Genomic DNA, 19488 nt, shown 5'->3' with positions numbered 1-19488 from the left:
TTAATGCATATATTCCCGAACAAAGAATTAGAATATTCCCGAATAAAGAATTAGAGATTCAAATTCTTTCCAATCTTACATGTTAAACTTGAAAAAGGAAAATTAAACATTTATGTTGTATCATATGATGAATGTGATGTTCGCATGTAGAATTGTTATGTACATTCAAAAGTCAATCATGAGTTTACATGCATGCTATGGATGACTGCTATCCTGAAAAAATGATTTCAGTAATTACTCATTTAGTATCATGATCATGAGATGTTATGACAGGTAAGGCTCAATACCTGTCTCAGTTCTACTGATTGGATGCCACTTCTCATTAATTGGGGGTAAAATCTCCAAATACTACCGCGAAAGGTTAATCGTCTACTACTCCATCCAAGCACTTGCAGGATGCTTGAATTAAACATTAAAAGATTTTTCATAATCAGCATTTTATGTGATGAATAATCAGGCAGTCTAGCATATGTTAGGAACCTAAAATAGAAGCATATACCGGAGTGTAAAAGAATCTGTTTCTATATAAATGAACTGAATGCAACAGACGAAAAGAAAGCAAACCGCAGCTAAGAAAAGAAAAGTCGATGCCTTCCCATAAATTCTACAAATGCACGTATAATTATCATTGTTGAAAGAAGCCAATTTTGCTAGTTGTTAACCTGGCTTACGATTCGACTTCATCATCTGACAGCAAGAATTCCTGTATTTGCTCCCTGCAATTAAGAACAGAAATATTCAGCTTGAATATTTTGAAAGTAATACTTAGTGAGCTCAACATAGTGATGTCTGAAGGAGACTGCATGCTACTACGCACTTTAAGCATACAACTACATGAAACAACAACAATATTTCAGTAATTTCATCAAGTCCATCTAAAATGACTTAATACAGACATTTTAAGAAACATACAAACACAGGCTGGAAGTTGTTTAATTTTTCTTATTCTACTTTAATTTTTTTGATATGCCCAGGTTCAGTATCCAAGGGAAAAAGCCTTGTGGGAAGATGATATACAACAGAGATTTAGAATACAAAATTCAGTTATCATAAACTTGCACTATCCTTTTTCCTTCATAGTACCAACAGTAATACAAGACTTAACCTCACCTTAGCGAATTTGAATTGCTAGGGCTGCCATGCATTGCTCGAGCAACCATAGAGGGTGGCAAGAGTGAAAGAAGAAGTTCTTGCGATATGGAATCCTTGGGAAGAATCTGAAATTGACAACTTGAACAACAGGTACCAGCCAAAATTGAACTTACCTGGCCAGCTTCAAAACTTCTTAAAGTTTGCACATCGGACATGTTAAGTGGACCATTGCAGACAGCACAAAATGTTTCCGATGATAAAGAGTTAACATGCTTAAAGTTATTTCTCTTTTGACGCCTTTTGGTGGCCAAAGGAACACCATTACTTTCATTCAAATCTGGAATTCTGCTAAAGTTGAATGGAGTAAGCTTGCCAGCAGTTCTCACAATTGTCGACTCACGAGAGGGATTCTCTTCCTATGAAAGAAAATATAACAAAATTTCTTCAGTCAAGTTCTGCAAAACAGTCCTGGGAAGGACAAGTGGCCTCACAACTCGTAGATGCATTTTCTTTCTTACTCAGAAACAATCACTTGAATTAGAAGGTGAAATTAGAGCAGTTCCGTTAGAAGTTAAATTGTTTCCATGCCTAACCAAAATTGCTCGTAAATTGAACACACAAACATGTCTTATCGCTGCACACAGCAGTGATTCAACAGATTAGTTACCCTTCACAAAGGTCGTTCTCCTAAGCTAAAATGTACAAAACTGCATATTTTTCTAAATCAACTTCCTACTTGTACCTGCAATAGAGCCACGAATGATGAGACCAAGTCATTGATGCCAGAAAAGGATGTTTTGGTCAGTTCCACTGTCTTTAGACTGCCCTGCCAAGAACCAGATCTTATCATCAGTTAGATTATGCAACGAGCAAAATTAACAGCGGTAAAGAACTAAACAGGACAAAGTTAACCAAGAATTCATTCTGGTGATAAACCTAACAAATACAGACCCATCAGCACAGCAAAGCATGTTGAGCTCTTGTGCAAGACAATCACGTAGAGGAAGTGCCACTGGGACCTCCCATCTTGCATCAACATACTGTATATCTGCCGGTAAGGAATATCCTTGGCCCTGCTTGAATTAAAATAGCGAAGTCATACTCAGTGCATGGACCTATCCCAAATGGGAAGATTTGGAGAACAGAACAAAATAAGCAGCTTGTAACAATAATTAGCAGTAAATTTAAAGCAATACAATAATACATAATAAGATTCCATAGCTACCCTAGCTATTTTCTATATTTTAATAGAGGTGTCTCCAAAAAGGCACAATGCACCACCCCCCCACCCCAAAGCATCAATTTTTCCTGCAGAGTGTAGTGGCAGCCATGCCTAAATTATAATTAAAAGTCCACAATTGCCAAGCTCATACTTAATGATCCAATAGCAATGCACCAACCTTCTAACCTTCATTCTGGTCGGTCAATATGATGAGTCCGAAAAAACTAGTACTTGAATATTCAAATTAATTGCTTAAAACTAAAATATGTAGATGTATGCTTAACAGTTGAAGAAAAACCTTAACAGTGGAAGAAATCACATGGCAAGCAATCCTTGAAGTACACGTCCCAAGTACAAGTCTGTTGTATCCATTTTCAGCGGCAATCTGCATAACAAACAATAGGACTAAGAATTTCCCTCTCTTTGATTGCAAGCTAATTGAAGGAATAAGTCGAGGAGCAAACTTTTTGTAAGGATAACATCCGCAAATGTGAGATAAGGTCTTCCTTTCCTGTGACATCACTGACTGTATCTAACAACTTCTTCAACTTCTCCCTTCCGTCACTCAAATTTGAAGAGTATACACTCTCAATTTGAACAATATGCAAATCTTTTATCGGTGGAGATAGACTTGACACAACTGATTGGATGGCTTGAATTGTTCTGTCTATCTCATGCAAAGGGATAGGACAAGCAGAGGTTTCATCGATATAAGCAACTCCAACACCAAAAACTTGCAGTGATCTATCCCTACTTGCTTCAAAATTTTTGTGTGCTTTAACTTGCATCTCATGAACAAATTGCAAAGCCACCCTGGAAGTTTTGTTGGGAAAGGGGAGTGTAAGTTTCTTAGATCATGGACAGTTTCCAGTGCATCCAAGATAAATTGGTAATAAAAAAATCCGATTAAATAATTGTATAGGTGACTTTCTAAAGGAATACCAGATCATTCATCACTAAGAGCTATCATGATGTTCATATCAAAAAAAAAAAAAAAAAGGAGCTATCAAGATGTTAATCAGTTCGGTTCTTCTAGCTATCTTATAAGAAAACACAGCTTACGAATCATATCCTACATTGATCATATAAAGTTGTGCACTTTAACTCTATCACTAAGAGGTAGAAAATAATTCAACTCAATAAATCATGAATCAAATGTAGGATGAGAGGATTCAAAAATGCAACCTCCTAGAGGAAGTAGAATGCCTTAACAGCTGAGCTAAGCGCATGTTAATATAACTTATTAAGTTCTTCCTTGAAGTATTGGCAAAGGATAGCACTTAAGAAGTATGCAGCCTCTTAGAGGAAGTAGAATGTCCTAACCACTAAGCTAAGTTCATGTCAATATAACTCAATTAAGTCCTTCCTTGAAGTATTGGCAAAGGATAGCACTTAAGAAGTATGCAGCCTCTTAGAGGAAGTAGAATGTCCTAACCACTAAGCTAAGTTCATGTCAATATAACTCAATTAAGTCCTTCCTTGAAGTATTGGCAAAGGATAGCACTTAAGAAGTATGCAGCCTCTTAGAGGAAGTAGAATGTCCTAACCACTAAGCTAAGTTCATGTCAATATAACTCAATTAAGTCCTTCCTTGAAGTATTGGCAAAGGATAGCACTTAAGAAGTATGCAGCCTCTTAGAGGAAGTAGAATGTCCTAACCACTAAGCTAAGTTCATGTCAATATAACTCAATTAAGTTCTTCCTTGAAGTATTGGCAAAGCATAGCAAATAATATGTTTGCACGATGATAGCGAAGCACTATAATGGTCAAAGAAATTCTAGGTAGTTACTTTAGTTCTTATCGTATCTAAACATGCTTTTGAGTTCATTAATGAAAAGTGGTTTCATTGGCGCTCAGAAAGCATCGTTATTGGGGTTACCATCAATGGACATGCTGAGATAGATAATAGACTAATCACCAACCTGACCAAATAAATTTTGGGCCACAAAGTAAGTTTCATTAATGCTCAAATTTAGACCAAATAAAATTGATTGACTCATGTTAACTACAAATAAACCTAGAGGCCTGCTCAAGGATCCTAATAACTATACACAAGCTGCAAATCTTTTGAACCAATCTGCGGAAAGAGGCATACAAATAACAGAAAGACGTGAGAATATCAATAGCGCTCGGGATTCTAACTAAATAATCAGTCTGAAAACTGTCAAGTCCACTCGCAACATCCAAAACGAAGTTCCCTGCGTACCCACAGCCATGAACCAATACATTACAAGAGAAAAAATAAATACAATTAGTCTAAAAAGAGGAAGGACCTGGAACAAGGACCGCCGGAGAAGGCAACAAGCACTTTGTCAGAAGGAGAGATCATGGCGTTCGAGTTTACAGCCTGCCGGAACTTTGCAAACAAGTTGCTCCGAAAGCAATCGCTGCAAAAGCGCCCATCGTCTCCTTCTTCAGAGCTAGACATGCGCTCCTTGGCCTTGCATTTAAAGCAGAGATGCGTATCACCACTGTCTCCATTCGTGGCGGCTAAACGATCGGCCTTGTTTGTTCTAAGTGAATCTTGTTCGACTGTTGCCTCGTCGTCTTGATTTCTGTAGCAGTTGGATTGGCAGGTTGAAGAATTACACGCCATAGGTGGTCGAGAGTGAGTTGCCTGAGAATCAGAGCATGCCAAGGCTTCGTTGCGAACTTGCAAAGTTTGCAGACGCGCCAAAATGAGGGCCTAATACAACCCAAACCCTAGCCAAGGTCTGGTCTTACCATTCTAGGTCAACCCGACTGGACCAAACCAACTTTGGTCTGATTTGGCTTGGCGCGCGTTTCCTTGGGGCGTTGGGTCAATCGAATATGATGGTTAATTAACTCAACCATCACATAAAATCACATACGACAAAAATTGCAACACATCACGTAAAGTCACCTACACCAAAAATTGCAACACATATCTAACCCTAATAGCAAGATGTTCGAGAAAAATACAGTATCCAATATCCGTTCTTCAACGTAGAATTATTTTATTGGATCATTGCTTAAATCTACATACCCAGGAGAAGATCACTAGTTGTGTGAAGAAGTCATCATCATTGCTATACGCAAAGACACAATCTCAACAGTGCAACGATAGAGCCAGACGCTTTCATGGGGATATCGCTCATTGCTACTAGAGGGTTGTCGGGGTTGTTTCTAGTTATTGGTGTAACTAAACCACACCATCCCAGTAGTGGGTCGATGTTGATCAAAACACGAACGAAAAAATGAGAAAGATTAAAAGAGAGAGATATATGCGACGAGTCCAAAAGCGAAGGAGAGTGTAACCAATAACCGACTAAGGGAAAGAGATGAGTCGTAAGAGGAAAACGAGTACCAACGAATGAGAAAAAAAAGAAGAGACAGAGCACGAAGAAGAACGAGCTAGGAAGGGGACGATATAAGCTATGAGTTGGGCTCTATTTCTGTGAGGAGAGCCGAGGCGAGTCGAGTTCGATTTTTATAGCATCAACATTGGAGAAGATAAGATTATGGTTTGAATAATATAGTCTAGCACAAGCTTAGGTACATAATTTGAAAGTTGGAGATAATCTTGTGATGAAAAGAAGAAAAAGCGTGGCCTCTAATGGCCAAACCAAGGAAAAGCCAAGACATTCAAAATGGGGCAATTGAAGGACGTGGCGAAAAAATAAACCATCAATCTAATACCAAACAAATGGATTAAACAAAATCCTCCACACTTTGTAAGGCGGGACGAGGCCTCATTTTACAGCCTCAATTGCCAAATCCTTCGCTCTCCCTTCCGCAAGAGAGAGAAGAGAGCCGGCCAGAGCAGCCATGGAAATGGTAATGACCTTCAGCAGCTCCTTATCCTCTTCCCCATTGCTTTACCCCAAAATCAAACTCGGAACAGTTTTCACTCCTCAAATTAAGCAGCTCCATGGCCTCACTTCCTCCTCCAGGATTTCAACTTCATTGCCTAAACAAGCTCTCAGCTCTCGTTCGAGACTTCCAATTCGATGTCCGGTCAAATGCTCTGTCTCTGAAGCTACTGAAGCCCGCACCGGTATCCCCTCTCTCTCTCTACGTCCGTTTTATTTGGTCATTTATCGGTGTGTTGATGAGAAGAGAGGAAGCTACTGTCCATTTCTCGACCTCTGTATTTGCTATGCTGCGACGAGGAATTAGGAACCAGTATCGATAATTCTTATAGTTTATGAAAGTTTTTGTACTTGTGTAATCTCTCTTTGTTTTTGGTGATTTTTATGGTTTTTATGTGTTGGGAGACTATTTGGTTGCATCAACGTTAAATCTAATATTGGTCTTCCACCCCACCCAAAATTTATTACTAACTTTTTTCTTTGGAATTTTCATTTCTGGGCTGATGTTTTGCATTAGAGAAGAGCCAACTGATGAGGAGACAAGATATAAGGAACATAGCCATAGTGGCTCATGTAGACCATGGAAAGACAACTTTGGTCGATGCTATGTTGAAGCAAGCAAAGGTAATACCGAGATAATCAATTCTAATGTTTATTTTTAGGTGCAATGCAGGTGTTAATTCTTCATTCTGTTATATTGCGACTGCATGATTTCCAAATCATAAATACTGTTTAGTGCAACGTAATGCAATGATTTTGAGCAAAGACTAACTATGTTGTACCTGCTGGCTTATGCCCTATTTATTTTTTATGTCAACCATTTGATGTATTAGAGCTTAGAGCTTAGAGCTAGAGCTAGAAATGATCATGAAAAACATTCGAAGTACTTTTATAGTTATTTTTTTCCCCATACATCCAAGGGTGTAAAACTCCTCAAACAATTTCTCCTTTTGGAGGTCATGTAATCTATTTTCTAAAAGCAATCTAAGACATACTTAGCAAGAAACGTTGACAATAATAACCTTCAACCTAAGGTATTTCATATTTTCAATTGCAGGTATTTCGTGACAACCAAGTTGTGAAAGAAAGAATAATGGATTCAAATGACTTAGAGCGTGAAAGAGGAATTACAATACTGAGCAAAAATACATCTATTACATATAAGGATACAAAGATCAATATTATTGACACTCCTGGGCACTCCGATTTTGGCGGTGAAGTTGAACGCATTCTGAATATGGTGGAAGGGATTCTTCTTGTGGTATTCTTCAACATATTCTACATATTTGAAACTATGGTTCTATCTTCAAATTTATATTTTAGATATTTAAAATTTGATTTTGGTTTAAATACTATTTTGGTCCCTATAATTCTTGCTTTGGTTCGGTTTGGTACTTGTACTTTCAAAATGTCCATTTTGCTTCCCATACTTTCAAAATTTCTCTTAAAAAGTAACTTATTCAGTCCCTTTTCATTTCCATTTTTTCCTAATTTTTCAATCATAATTTTAGCATGATATTTCACTTACTGAACTTCAAATGTAATTATAAATTTGTATTAAAGAGTTTCTATTGAGTGAAAATTTATGCTTAAATTTGACAAACAGGGACTAAATTGATAACTTTTTAAAAGTATAGGGACTAAAATTAATTAAATTTTTATATCGATGTGTCAATTCTTGGTGCACTGTGGATCACTTGTCACTTTCCAATAACCTACTAACAAAAGAAGCAACCTCAGAGGCTTATCTCATGCTTGTCGTGTCTACCCTTTTTTTTTTATGGCGTCAAGTCAGTGGAAAGTTGAAGGTTTGATAGAGTGATTGCAAGTGAGTTAAAGATAAAATAGTAAGGTTGCGAGTACTTTGGTTCTAGATAAATGATTGTTAAATGTTTGACTAATTTATAACTTGTATTGCCACCTAATCAAAAGTAACAACTGTAAGTTTGATAACTTGCTGTAGCTTCATCATAAAAATATTATTAGATTAGGGGGCTAAAGGGTTATATGGGCGTTTTTTTCAAAATTAGGGGCTAAATTTTACTATTTATCAAGTTTAATGGAGTAGAAGGTATTTCCCTCTCACACATTTTATGGAGAGGAATATTTGATGGAAATAGTTTATTATAATGTTTGTTACAAGGTTCTTGCTCTTTCAACTAAACACCTTATTCTTCACCTAACCCAAAGGGTGGGGTGACTTCCCATGGATTTACCGTTCATGTTTCTTTATTTCTATTCTTAAGTTCAAAATTTCGTTTGAAATCTGATTGCATAGATTTTAAGTTGCAGATGGGACTGTTTCAGAATAAAAATGCTAAACAAACTCAACTTATTTTTTTAATGGACAAGGCTGATATGCCAGAGCAAATTATCAAGTAATAAGGTCCAAAGATTTTATCCTCTATATGACTTGGTTTAAACATTTTCATCTTGCCTATAATTTTACTAAAGGTATCTTCTAAAATATGTTTCTAACTTTGATCTTCTTGTGCTATCACCTCTTTTTCTATGTATTTATCTAGGTAGATTCTGTTGAAGGTCCAATGCCACAAACAAGATTTGTGCTTAAGAAGGCCCTAGAGTTTGGGCATGCTGTTGTTGTCGTGGTCAACAAGATTGATAGACCTTCAGCTCGTCCAGATTATGTGATCAATTCCACTTTTGAACTATTTATTGAACTGAACGCATCAGATGAACAGGTACATTTACAGTATTTGAAAATCATGGATAATGGCCTTATACCTATGCTTTATGATAAGAATCAACAAGATAATAAGTATTGAGTAAAGGATATATAATAAGTGCATTGAACAATGTGGCAGAAAAGAATATTACAATTTACAAGGTACCAGACAACAACCAATCTTTTGAAATTAACAACATTATTGTTAATAACATATATTGTATGTATAGTCGTACTTTATTGTAATTGCACATTCTTGAGTTTAGAGTTCTCTTGTGTACTTGTATATGTGTGTCTCTCTAACATGGAGTACATTGATATTTTGCCAAATACTATTTGTACGGTATTAGAGCATTAGGTACTTTCCTAGGGCATTTTGGATTTGTAAACCATTATGGTTTTTTGGGAACTTTTGGGTTTGGGGTTTAAAACCCTTTTATTTTTCACCTTAGGTTTTGTGAGCTTTATTGTCTTCACTTAAACCCCCATTGCCACCATCGCCGTGGTCAACGTACGTCATTGCCACCGCAAGTTAGATAAAAAAATTCATCCTTTTTTGTCACCATCCAATCCACGAGGAAGGCCACCTTCCATTTTGTTAAAGACACTTTATATATTAGAGCAACATTAAAGGATATTTAACCTAACTTTAAGATAGCAGTAAAGGATGATGTATAACAATATATATATTGTTGGCAACGAGAAGTGTATTAGAGAAGGTCAAACCAAGGGCCACAAAAAAAAGCCTAAGGGCCAGATAGAGAGAACCCCCCGCCTAAAAACTAACGAATGAGCACCTTCAAATTTACAACAATATTTTATGCTTTGTTACAAACCTTATAATATTAGAGCCGCGGAGGTTATTGAAAATTATTAATGGAAGTCATTCTAAGTGATTCACTCAGTAGAGGGAAATTGCACACAATCTGACACATATATGAATGTTTTTTAGTGTTTCATTTCATTATTTCTGATAGTGTAAGCAACGTCTTTCTCACTCCAACTTTTGTTTTGGTTCAGTGCGACTTCCAAGTGATTTACGCTAGTGGCATTCAAGGTAAGGCTGGATTATCTCCTGAAAAATTGGGAGAAGATCTTGGACCACTTTTTGAGTCTATTATCAGATGCATCCCTGGACCACGTATTGACAAAGATGGTGCATTGCAAATGCTTGTAAGTGATCTTTCTTTTTATTGTGAGCACTTCGTTTATCTTCAATAATATAATTGATTTGAACTGTTGAAGATCCGCGAGAATATTATTACATATCGCATCTTTATGGATAATAAAAGAACTTTTACAAGTTAGTGTTCTAGAATGATAGTATCCTAAATCCTAAACCAAAAAACACATGAATTCAATTTCTGACTTTTCTTATTATTTAACGTAAAAAACTTTACTATCTTGTTTGGTTTTGAAATATTCTACTTTTGTTAATCTAAGTTTCACACATATCATAAGTAAGCTTTGTTCAAGCCACTAACATTATATCTTCTATTTGCCCCCAATTTGTTTTCTTTTTATTATTCTTTGGTCCCAATTCTTAATCCTTCCACCATTTATCTTAAACTTTATGACGAGTCCATTAAATGAATTCTTGCATATTTTGTACTTTAACATCACGTTTTAGTATGTGATTATGTACTCAAGTCTCATGTGACATTCTTAAAGATGCAACATGGATGACAAACATAGGCTTCTCAGTTCTCCAAATTTGACAAAACTCAGTTCAACTCTTTTGTCTTGAACTTTTTATTCTCTTAAAACATGTCTCAATTTTAATATGCACTTCTTATCCTAGGCTACAAATATTGAATACGACGAGCACAAAGGAAGGATAGCCATTGGTCGACTGCATGCTGGAGAACTGCAAAAAGGAATGGATGTGAAGGTTAGTCCATTTTGCAGGTTGAGCTAGACTTACCAGCATTTGCTTTTCTTTAAGGTTGCCTTTCCATTTCATGATAGAGGTTTCTGAAGCAACCTGTTTTTTGCTATTATTTGGAATAGATCGTTGAAAAGGAATAGAAGGATCTTTCAGGATGTGGAGGTCTCTTAGGAGGAGACAGGATATTTGTCTCATCTTTTGACTCTTGGGCCTCCACAGTTCTACCACCTTTTTTCCCCTAATATTTGTTAAAGTTCTAAATGATCGGCATGGCTCCTCTTCGTATAATATAGGACTCTTTGCCTTGAATAGAATTTTAGAATCTTCTAAGATTGATTCAAAGAAGTTGAACTTCTGCTTTTTCTTACTTAGTGGCTACTTTCTGGAGTTCTTTTATTGGAAAATTGTATTTTCTCTGTCTATTTTGATAACAAGTGGGGTGTAAATCTCATAAGCTCTGAGAATTGGGGGATGTCTTATCTATCCTTTCCCTTTCTCTCCTTTTGTATACTTGATTTCTTCATTAGAAGCTTGTGTCCCTAAAAGAACGTAATTTTGACTATTCTTTGGGATTATTGACTAGAAAGGAATGAAAGGTTTATAAAGGGGGTTGAATAGGTCCTTTCTGTTCCGTAACCTCCTCTTAGGTGGCTGTGCCATTTTTCCATTTGATTAATGCTAAATGGGAAGTGTTTTTCCAATATTATTTGGCTTGAGTTAGGGCTATGCTATCTCCCCCCTTTCTTTATGTATCTCTTTTTAACAAAAGTTTGATTTGTTACCTTCTTTTCTGTCTTCTTTTTTCCAGGTATGCACATCAGAAGATTCTTGTAGATATGCAAGAATTAGTGAGCTTTTTGTATATGAGAAATTCAATAGAGTCCCTGTAGGGAAGGTGCAGGCTGGTGACATATGTGCGGTTTGTGGAGTTGATGATATTCAGGTAAAAGTGAATTCAGTTTTTGCAAAGCTTTTGTTCTTTTATTGAAATTTTTTCTTGTTGTTTTCGGAATCTTTATTGTGGATATCATGTGCTCAGATTGGTGAGACAATTGCTGACAAACAATATGGAAAACCATTACCTGCTATTAAGGTGGAAGAACCGACAGTAAAGATGTCATTCTCAATTAATACTTCTCCTTTTGTTGGTCGTGAGGTATGTCTGAATGATACTACCGGAAGTCCTAGTTTTTCTTTCCTTTAAACAAATATTTATATGTTTTTTTTAGTAAGAAGCTTTGATCGAATAATTGAAAATACAAAAGGGAGAGGATGAAAAGCAGAGCTTCACGCCAAGGAAGATTGCAAAAATTTCTTCCAAGTACCACAAAGGGAAGGGATTGAGTAAGGGAGAGGGTCCCATTCATGCAGGTGGGAAGTGGTGATGAAGCTAGTGGATGAGGGGGTTTGGAGATAGGAAACTTAAGAGCCTGTAAGAGTGCGTTCTTGGCTAAATGGCTTTTGCATTTCCATCATGAGGAACTTCCTCTTGGGGGGCTAGCTCTGATGGGAGATGTCATAAAGAAAAATGGAATCTAGGTGCCTTGGAGTTGGAAAAACTTATGAAAAAGAAAATTAAGGCTCTCGTTAAGAAATGGTTATGGAGCTCTACATATGGTGTTGAGATGTTGGAAACTTTTCATTACCATGTGAGCTTGGTCGGATGGATATGTTANAAAAAAAAAAAAAAAAAAAAAAAAAACGTCTCTACAAGTGCTGCATAGTTAAAGAATACAAAAGACAACATTTCTGTCTAAATTACAAATTGAAAAAAAAAATTGTAAGGTTCTATATGCGTTGTTATTTTGAATTGCAGGGCAAGTATGTCACTAGTAGAAACTTAAGGGATCGACTCTACCGGGAGCTTGAGCGTAATTTGGCAATGAAAGTTGAAGATGGTGAAACAGCAGATACGTTCATTGTTAGTGGTCGGGGTACTTTGCATATCACAATACTTATAGAGAACATGTAAGAATTTCATATTCAGGATGATCCACCTTTTCCTGTATACTTCCTCTGATGACTAATAAGTTCATTCATTTTAGGCGGAGGGAAGGATATGAATTTATGGTGGGGCCTCCTAGAGTAATAACCAAAAGGGTGAATGACCAATTGGTGGAACCATATGAGGTGAGTTTCTAATTGTCATATGATGCAGGACAGTGTTGGAAAATTTTAATGGGATTGATTCACTGCTAAATTTTTTAAGTTTTAAGTTCTGTAGATTATACAGGATTTAAAAATAGTGAATACTGGAATAGAATACACTGTTTGAAGAGGTGTTTGCAGGTTTTTTAGAATAAAAATTCTGTGAAAACATACTTGGATAACTATTTTAAAAAGTTATTATTATTTTCCTTTTGTTCTCCTAGAGCATGTTTTTGAGGACCACCCTATTAAAATTTTATTAAGATTAGGATTTCAAGATACAGAGGACTTCGAGTATGTCCAAGATTGTAACCAATACACAAAGTCTAATAGTTTACCAAATCAGAAAACTGAAATTTAATAATAATGTAATGTATAAAATACAGTAAACACTTTTCTTTGGCTCCTTATTGTAATCCTGCGTTGAACACATTTGATTTGAAGATAGGAAAAAGAAAAGGTCCATTATGAAAATCGTTAAGAATGAATCTATAAAGTAGATTGTCAAAGCACTTTTATTTTAATACAATTTCCATATGAATCTTGTTTTGCATCTAGTCTTCTTACATGCACGTGCTTCATCTTTTGAACAGTATTGCTTACTGTGAGACATTTGATTGACTTCTTATATCAGTGACATTCATAATCATAACAAGTAAAACTGCCATGCAGATTGCCACTGTGGAAGTACCAGAAGAACACATGGGAGCAGTTGTAGAACTGTTGGGCAAGAGGCGTGGACAGATGTTCGATATGGAGGGTGTGGGGTTTGTACACGTCTCTTTGATTTCTGTTCCCCCAAACTAAACATTGGCACGGTGGATGTGATTTGATAATACTTTCAATAATGTCATCATACGAACTGATGATCAGAGAATTAGTAGCTTGACTAATGTGTTGAGTTTGATAACACAATGACTTGACAATCAACATGACATACCTGTAGTATCGTGAGCTTAGATTTATGTTCACAAATAGGTGACATCCAGTTACTGTAGTTAAACAACTCATCTCATTGTTAAAACTCTATCTAGGAGAGGCCTGTATCACAAATTTAATAGAGGACGGTGGCACACTGTTGCTGTTACTGCGACTTACTAATCCACATGCATAGCATATTTACATTCTGATGATGTTAAATAATGTATATACTATGCTAAAGGATATTTTATCAAAATTGTGCTCTATTATTCAAGAATCAAGTACATTTTCTATGTGCAGTCTTTACCTATAATGAGAAAGGGCCATAAGTGAATTTTACTTTTGTTACTTGGACCAATTTTAATTCTTCTAATTTCTATCAATACCTATTTCCAGGTCTGAAGGGACGACTTTTCTGAGGTATAAGATTCCAACTCGGGGGCTTCTTGGATTGAGAAATGCAATTTTAACAGCTTCACGTGGCACAGCAATTCTCAACACAATATTTGACTCTTACGGACCTTGGGCTGGTGACATTCACACTCGTGATCAGGGTTCACTGGTAACTTAATTATCTTATTACTTGAATTATTTTGATGGGGGGCTTTAACTATTGCTTTAAATATTTGGGGGTTCCATGTGTGAAGAATTATTTTCTGTCATGTTCTGTATTTGTTCTTGTTTGGTTTTGGCGGTAGAATGTTGAAAAGTTTTCCTGTAGCCTCTCTCGTGCTTTCACGGCCTTTCTTCTTGCGTTCAAATCTTTTTTATTCGAACTGTTGTTTCTCTTGCTTATTACAAAAAATAAAAATAAAAAAATGCTGCTTTGATGTGTTTTGCTTGGTTAAAAAATTACGGCTGTAGCCAGTAAGAGACCTTGTGAATTAATGTGAGGGAAATTTGTCTCACTCCCCCCCATATATCTGCAGTCTTTTAATATAGTTTATATTCTATTTTGATCCCCTGAACTTCATGTTTATATGTTTTGATCCATTAATTTTCAATATTTTGATTTGTTCTTTCAACTTTGAAATGTTTTGTTTTAGTCTATGTTAGTCCTAACCATTAGTTTTCCATTAATCAATAAACAATAACTCTAATACATAGACTTGATACCTAATTTATTACATGTGGCTTCAAATGATAAACATCTACTGATTGGTAAATGAATAAAAGATATATTTATATCAAATTTCTGCTTGAGAATTTATTAAATAAAATTAATGGCAAGATTTTGACCAATTGTATGAAATTCTAAGGATCAACATAGAATGCATAAAAGTCTAGAGACAAAAACAGGAATTAAACCTTTAATATTCTGAAACACAACTTATTTTTAACTCTTGCAATTCTATCCTTTTTATCCTCTGAAAATTTATGATGAAGGATATGTAATAAAAAAAAAAGCGTGTTATACTTTGACTCGTCAAAAAATTAAATAACGCCTGATGAAGCTGCTGCGAATGATTTTTCAGGTTGCTTTTGAGGAAGGCACAACAACATCTTATGCCCTTGCTAGTTCACAGGAGAGAGGGCAGATGTTTGTGAGTCCCGGCTTAGATGTTTACAAAGGTCAAATAGTTGGAATTCATCAACGGCCTGGGGACTTATCCCTTAACGTGTGCAAGAAAAAAGCTGCCACAAACGTTCGCTCCAACAAAGAACAAACAGGTGAGAACAACTCGATCACCTCAATTATTTTTTTAATGTTCAGGTTAGAGTTTTACCTCCGCTTTAATTCTTCACTCAAAATAGATATTGCACTTAGAATCCTCCTCACCTGCCACCATTACAAACTCCTCTCTTAGGGTACGGGTACTATTAATCAGATACTTTTCGTCTATTAGAAACAGTGTTTGATTACGTAATCAATAATTATTCAGAAAAATATGGAGACTAGTTAAAACCACCTTAAAATGCTTTAAGAAGAAACACTTCATTAGTATGAGAGGTTAACCTACTCTTTTGGTCCCAATACTTCGGGACTCATCCAATTTTAGTTGTACTCTCAAATGTCTTAAATTTAGTTTTTATTCTCAAAAAAATTCATAAAGAAGGCTAATAGAAACTAATTTGCTATTAGAAAAGTTAGCTGTAAGGTAGCTATAGGGACTTAAGATTTATTGAAGGCACATGGACTAAATATGGACATATAAAGGTTTAAAGGTTTAAAAGAGAATAAGTCCCAAAGTACCGGGACCAAAATGATATTCTAAATAATTTTGCCTTTTGCAGTGGTTCTTGATACCCCAATGGATTATAGTTTAGATGACTGTATCGAGTACATTCAAGAAGACGAACTGGTTGAAGTTACTCCCTCGAGCATCCGAATGTGCAAAAATGCAAAACTTGCGAAGAAAACAAGGTAGATATTTGTTACCGAGAAACTTCACAGTCCGAAAAACGCGGTTATGATAGTCTCTATACTGCAGCAATATTTGTTTGAATTCATAAGCTTTAACAGAGCTTTTAGTCAATACTAAATGGTTTAAGCATCAAGCTACCATCTACAATAGTTTGTATTATTTGTACATAAGAGAGGACAAGACATTACCATCCAAAGGGGTGATTGATTGGTAGAAACTAGAAAGTGAACCAGCCTCCTTTTTCCCTTATATTTTGATGTAATTTTGACCTCTGCTGTTGCTTGGAGGTTTCCTTGGCTCCAATCATCTCAAATCAGTCTATTTTTACTTTTGCAATATGCTTGTTTATTTGCACGCAATGTTTTGTTTTGTTTTGATTTTGCTTACTTTATAGCCAAATGAGTATTAAATGAATTCGATGGAAGTATTAATAATAGCTAATTTAGTGCTTATGATATGTGATTAGTTTCTGTTTAGTTCTGAGTATTAACCTTTGAACATAACTTCACTTTGATTCCTATAATTTAAAATTTTTAAATTTATTTCTATAGTTTTGTCAAATCTCTCTCGAACAGTTACCATACAATAATTAGCATTTTTTTTTTTATTGATTGTGAGCTAATATTTTTATTTGATCTATTGTATTAGTCAACTATATTAAGAGTCTAGGGTTGAGTAAAAAAATATAATGAAATAAGTACGTGTTTCGAGTAGATAAAAAACCATTTAAACTAAGATGATTTATGAAGTTTCGTTAGAGACTACATTGAAAATTAGAATCATAGAAATTAAAAAAGAAATTAAGTATATAATTCAACTATATATATATCTATTACTATGCAAAAAGATGATTAACAACTAAGAGAAGTCTGGTAAAGACAAACTTGTATAAACACATAGACTAATTGCCCATTTCTTACTTACAAGTTCTTAAACTAAAACCAACTAGAAACCAAGATTTGATCTTGGTAGAGAGGATGTATAATATAGCTTTCCTTTGTTCTTTCAAGTAAAAGAAAAATGTAAAACTGTTTTCGGAGGGTTTTGATTATCCATCTCCTTAATTAATTACAAAGAGAGACGAATTCCAACTGCTCTGATCAAAAGAGAGAGGAATTCAGAAGAAGGAGCGCTTGGCTGGTGGCCTTCCAACTGCTCTCATCAGGTTTGATATTTCAATGACCTTCGCAACTTTTGTTCCCCTCTTGGCCTCAGCCGATGCTCTTCTTTCCTCTGCTTTTCTGCGCGCCTTCGCTACTTCATTCTCCATCTTTTCAAGCGCTTTTGCTCTCCTCTCTTCCAACCTCCTCTGCACATATTCAAATTCTCACTTCATCCCATTCATAATGTATGAATCATCATGTTATTTTTATTTTAACTTAATCATCTACTATGAAAACTCTTATCTAAATTAAGTGTTAATTTTGTTTATTAGGTAACATAGTTTCTTAACACATTTGGTATCAAATTAATGATTCGAATAATATGTTTCACTATAATAAACAAAGTGTGGCAGAATTTAAAGTGAACAGCTGAGTTTAAAACTAAATTGTTCTAAAATTCCAGAAGCACACTATTAGTTTCACAAAAAAAATTTAGAAATCAAAAGTGATTTTCACTTCTTGTAGTAGATGATGCGTTAGGTTTCAAATGAATCTAGACTTGTATTGAAGAATCAACCAAGGAATTTTTCAAAAAAGGACAGTAAAACTAAACGTGTTTTTTACTCAGATTTTAGAGAGAGAAATAGAATATTGAAAAGGTGAAAAAGTATAATGAAATAGGAAGGAAAGTTGTGGTTAAAAAGTGAATCAGATTGAAAAAAACATTCACATGTTCAACCACACACTCATGCAATAACTAATTGATCATGAATGACCTTGAAAAACAAAGTAGAGCAATTAATTATTGAATCAATCTATCAACTAACACAACGCATTACTTCAAACAGAAATCGCCATTTTCAATTTCAAATCACGTACCTCGACCTTCTTCATCCACGAAGATGCCTTCTGAACCTGCTCCCTCTCCCATCCACTGATCACTGCATCTTCTCTCTTGAACCGATTGTTAATCTTTGCAATCTTCGCGTTCTGCCATGCGCTAATCTTCGTCTCCACCTCCTCCTTCTTCACCATCTGCAACGAAATCTCTCTTGTCGCTGCTGCTCCTCCGCCGCTACTGTTCTCCTGTCTCGTGATTGACGACAGCGTTAATTGATCATCAAACGGATGACCGTCCGGTACGATCGCCAACGGATTCGTCTCCTCCTCAGGCGTAGCCTGATCTTCCTCTCCAATCCTGCTCAAGTTATTCGGAGGTTCGTTAATCGGCCGGTCCTGGCGATAACCGTCGCCGATCTCCGCGCCGGCGATTACCAGAGCATTGAACTCTCTACTTATGGAAGTAAAATTCTCACTGGAAGCGCCTTCGCTCGCCATTGAAGTCGATCTCTGGCTCGCCGTTTCCCAAGCCTCTCCGCGGCGGTTCCGATTCTCCGTCACCGGCGGTGGTGGTGTGGGAGTCAGAGCGTGGATTTCGCGGATTTGATCTTCACCGTCTCCGGCATGAGTAGGTCTGGAGGTTCCTGCTGGTAGTGCTTGATCGTTGAACATGGTGGGAATTGAAGAAATGCAGAGAGTGTTTTTATGAGTAATGAGAAGATTTTGAGTGAAGGAAGGGGAAAGAGAGAGAGTCCCTTTGAGAATATAATTCCAAAATGAATAGTTTGTTTGATTTGAAATTTGGGAATTATTAGCCACAAAATGTATTACGTGGAACACATTTCCAATAAAAAATATCAACATTATTATTTTACTTTTCTTCATTAATTTCTTTTTTCTCTCTTTGTTTTTTCCCCCTCTCACTATTCTTTTTATTTTTAAAATAGATTTCCTTAATTTTTAATTTGTTTTTTTAAATAAAAAATGTTTTGGATGTACAGGAGAAATTCAAACCTATCGTTATGCTTAGAGAAGGGAACGAAACATTTCTTACAAGGATGTGGAAACATCTTACTAACAGACGCGTTTTTAAACTGCTCACGGCGTTATGTAATGGGCCAAAACGGACAACATCTACTAGCGGTGGGCTTGAATTGTTACAAATGGTATCAGAGCTAGACACCGATGTGCCAGCGAAGACATTAGGCCTCAAGAGGAGGGGTGGATTGTGAGATCCCCTATGGTTTGAACATTCCTTATAAGGGTGTGAAATCTCTTCCTTAACAGTCACGTTTTAAAGCTGTGAGACTGACAACGATACGTGACGGGCTAAAGTGGATAGTATCTTGTTAGCAGTGGGTTTGGGCTCTTACATAGAAACTTATTCA

The 19488-nt window shown here is 36.0% G+C and overlaps 3 protein-coding genes across 3 annotated transcripts; 1 reads left to right on the top strand and 2 right to left on the bottom strand.

The window, feature by feature from the left end:
• Positions 1–405: 405 nt before the first annotated feature.
• Positions 406–5756, bottom strand: LOC111799904 (cytoplasmic tRNA 2-thiolation protein 2). Its single transcript, XM_023683412.1, has 7 exons — positions 4589–5756; positions 2779–3127; positions 2613–2699; positions 2044–2165; positions 1835–1913; positions 1111–1508; positions 406–716 (listed from the first exon to the last, which is right to left on the bottom strand). The coding sequence occupies exons 1-7, from the start codon at positions 4909–4911 to the stop codon at positions 668–670; spliced, it is 1407 nt and encodes a 468-aa protein (XP_023539180.1). The 5' UTR covers positions 4912–5756; the 3' UTR covers positions 406–667.
• Positions 5757–6000: 244 nt separating this feature from the next.
• LOC111799903 (putative elongation factor TypA-like SVR3, chloroplastic) lies at positions 6001–16493 on the top strand. Its single transcript, XM_023683411.1, has 14 exons — positions 6001–6333; positions 6666–6772; positions 7206–7409; positions 8674–8850; positions 9855–10007; positions 10636–10725; positions 11531–11665; positions 11762–11878; positions 12539–12690; positions 12768–12852; positions 13543–13637; positions 14188–14353; positions 15267–15462; positions 16027–16493. The coding sequence occupies exons 1-14, from the start codon at positions 6105–6107 to the stop codon at positions 16158–16160; spliced, it is 2040 nt and encodes a 679-aa protein (XP_023539179.1). The 5' UTR covers positions 6001–6104; the 3' UTR covers positions 16161–16493.
• Positions 16494–17005: 512 nt separating this feature from the next.
• Positions 17006–18881, bottom strand: LOC111801177 (remorin 4.1-like). The gene is made up of 2 exons (XM_023685175.1): positions 18140–18881; positions 17006–17466 (listed from the first exon to the last, which is right to left on the bottom strand). Exons 1-2 carry the CDS (start codon positions 18770–18772, stop codon positions 17275–17277), a joined length of 825 nt encoding a protein of 274 aa, XP_023540943.1. The 5' UTR covers positions 18773–18881; the 3' UTR covers positions 17006–17274.
• Between the last annotated feature and the right edge of the window lie 607 nt (positions 18882–19488).

Source organism: Cucurbita pepo, chromosome LG08, assembly GCF_002806865.2.
Source record: "Cucurbita pepo subsp. pepo cultivar mu-cu-16 chromosome LG08, ASM280686v2, whole genome shotgun sequence".
Classification (NCBI taxonomy): Eukaryota; Viridiplantae; Streptophyta; class Magnoliopsida; order Cucurbitales; family Cucurbitaceae; genus Cucurbita; species Cucurbita pepo.
This window is presented reverse-complemented; position numbering and strand designations above follow the sequence as displayed.

Bases quoted from the DNA above. Each gene is read 5' to 3' on its own strand.
- LOC111799904 (XM_023683412.1), bottom strand. From the start codon at position 4,911: ATGGCGTGTAATTCTTCAACCTGCCAATCCAACTGCTACAGAAATCAA. The intron at 3,128-4,588 runs GTCCTTCCTCTT...CAAAACTTCCAG, and splicing joins TCCGGCGGTCCTTGTTCCAG to GGTGGCTTTGCAATTTGTTC. The intron at 1,509-1,834 runs GTACAAGTAGGA...TTTCTTTCATAG, and splicing joins CATTCGTGGCTCTATTGCAG to GAAGAGAATCCCTCTCGTGA.
- LOC111799903 (XM_023683411.1), top strand. From the start codon at position 6,105: ATGGAAATGGTAATGACCTTCAGCAGCTCCTTATCCTCTTCCCCATTG. The intron at 10,008-10,635 runs GTAAGTGATCTT...TTCTTATCCTAG, and splicing joins ATGGTGCATTGCAAATGCTT to GCTACAAATATTGAATACGA. The intron at 12,691-12,767 runs GTAAGAATTTCA...CATTCATTTTAG, and splicing joins ACAATACTTATAGAGAACAT to GCGGAGGGAAGGATATGAAT.
- LOC111801177 (XM_023685175.1), bottom strand. From the start codon at position 18,772: ATGTTCAACGATCAAGCACTACCAGCAGGAACCTCCAGACCTACTCAT. The intron at 17,467-18,139 runs GTACGTGATTTG...GAATATGTGCAG, and splicing joins CGTGGATGAAGAAGGTCGAG to AGGAGGTTGGAAGAGAGGAG.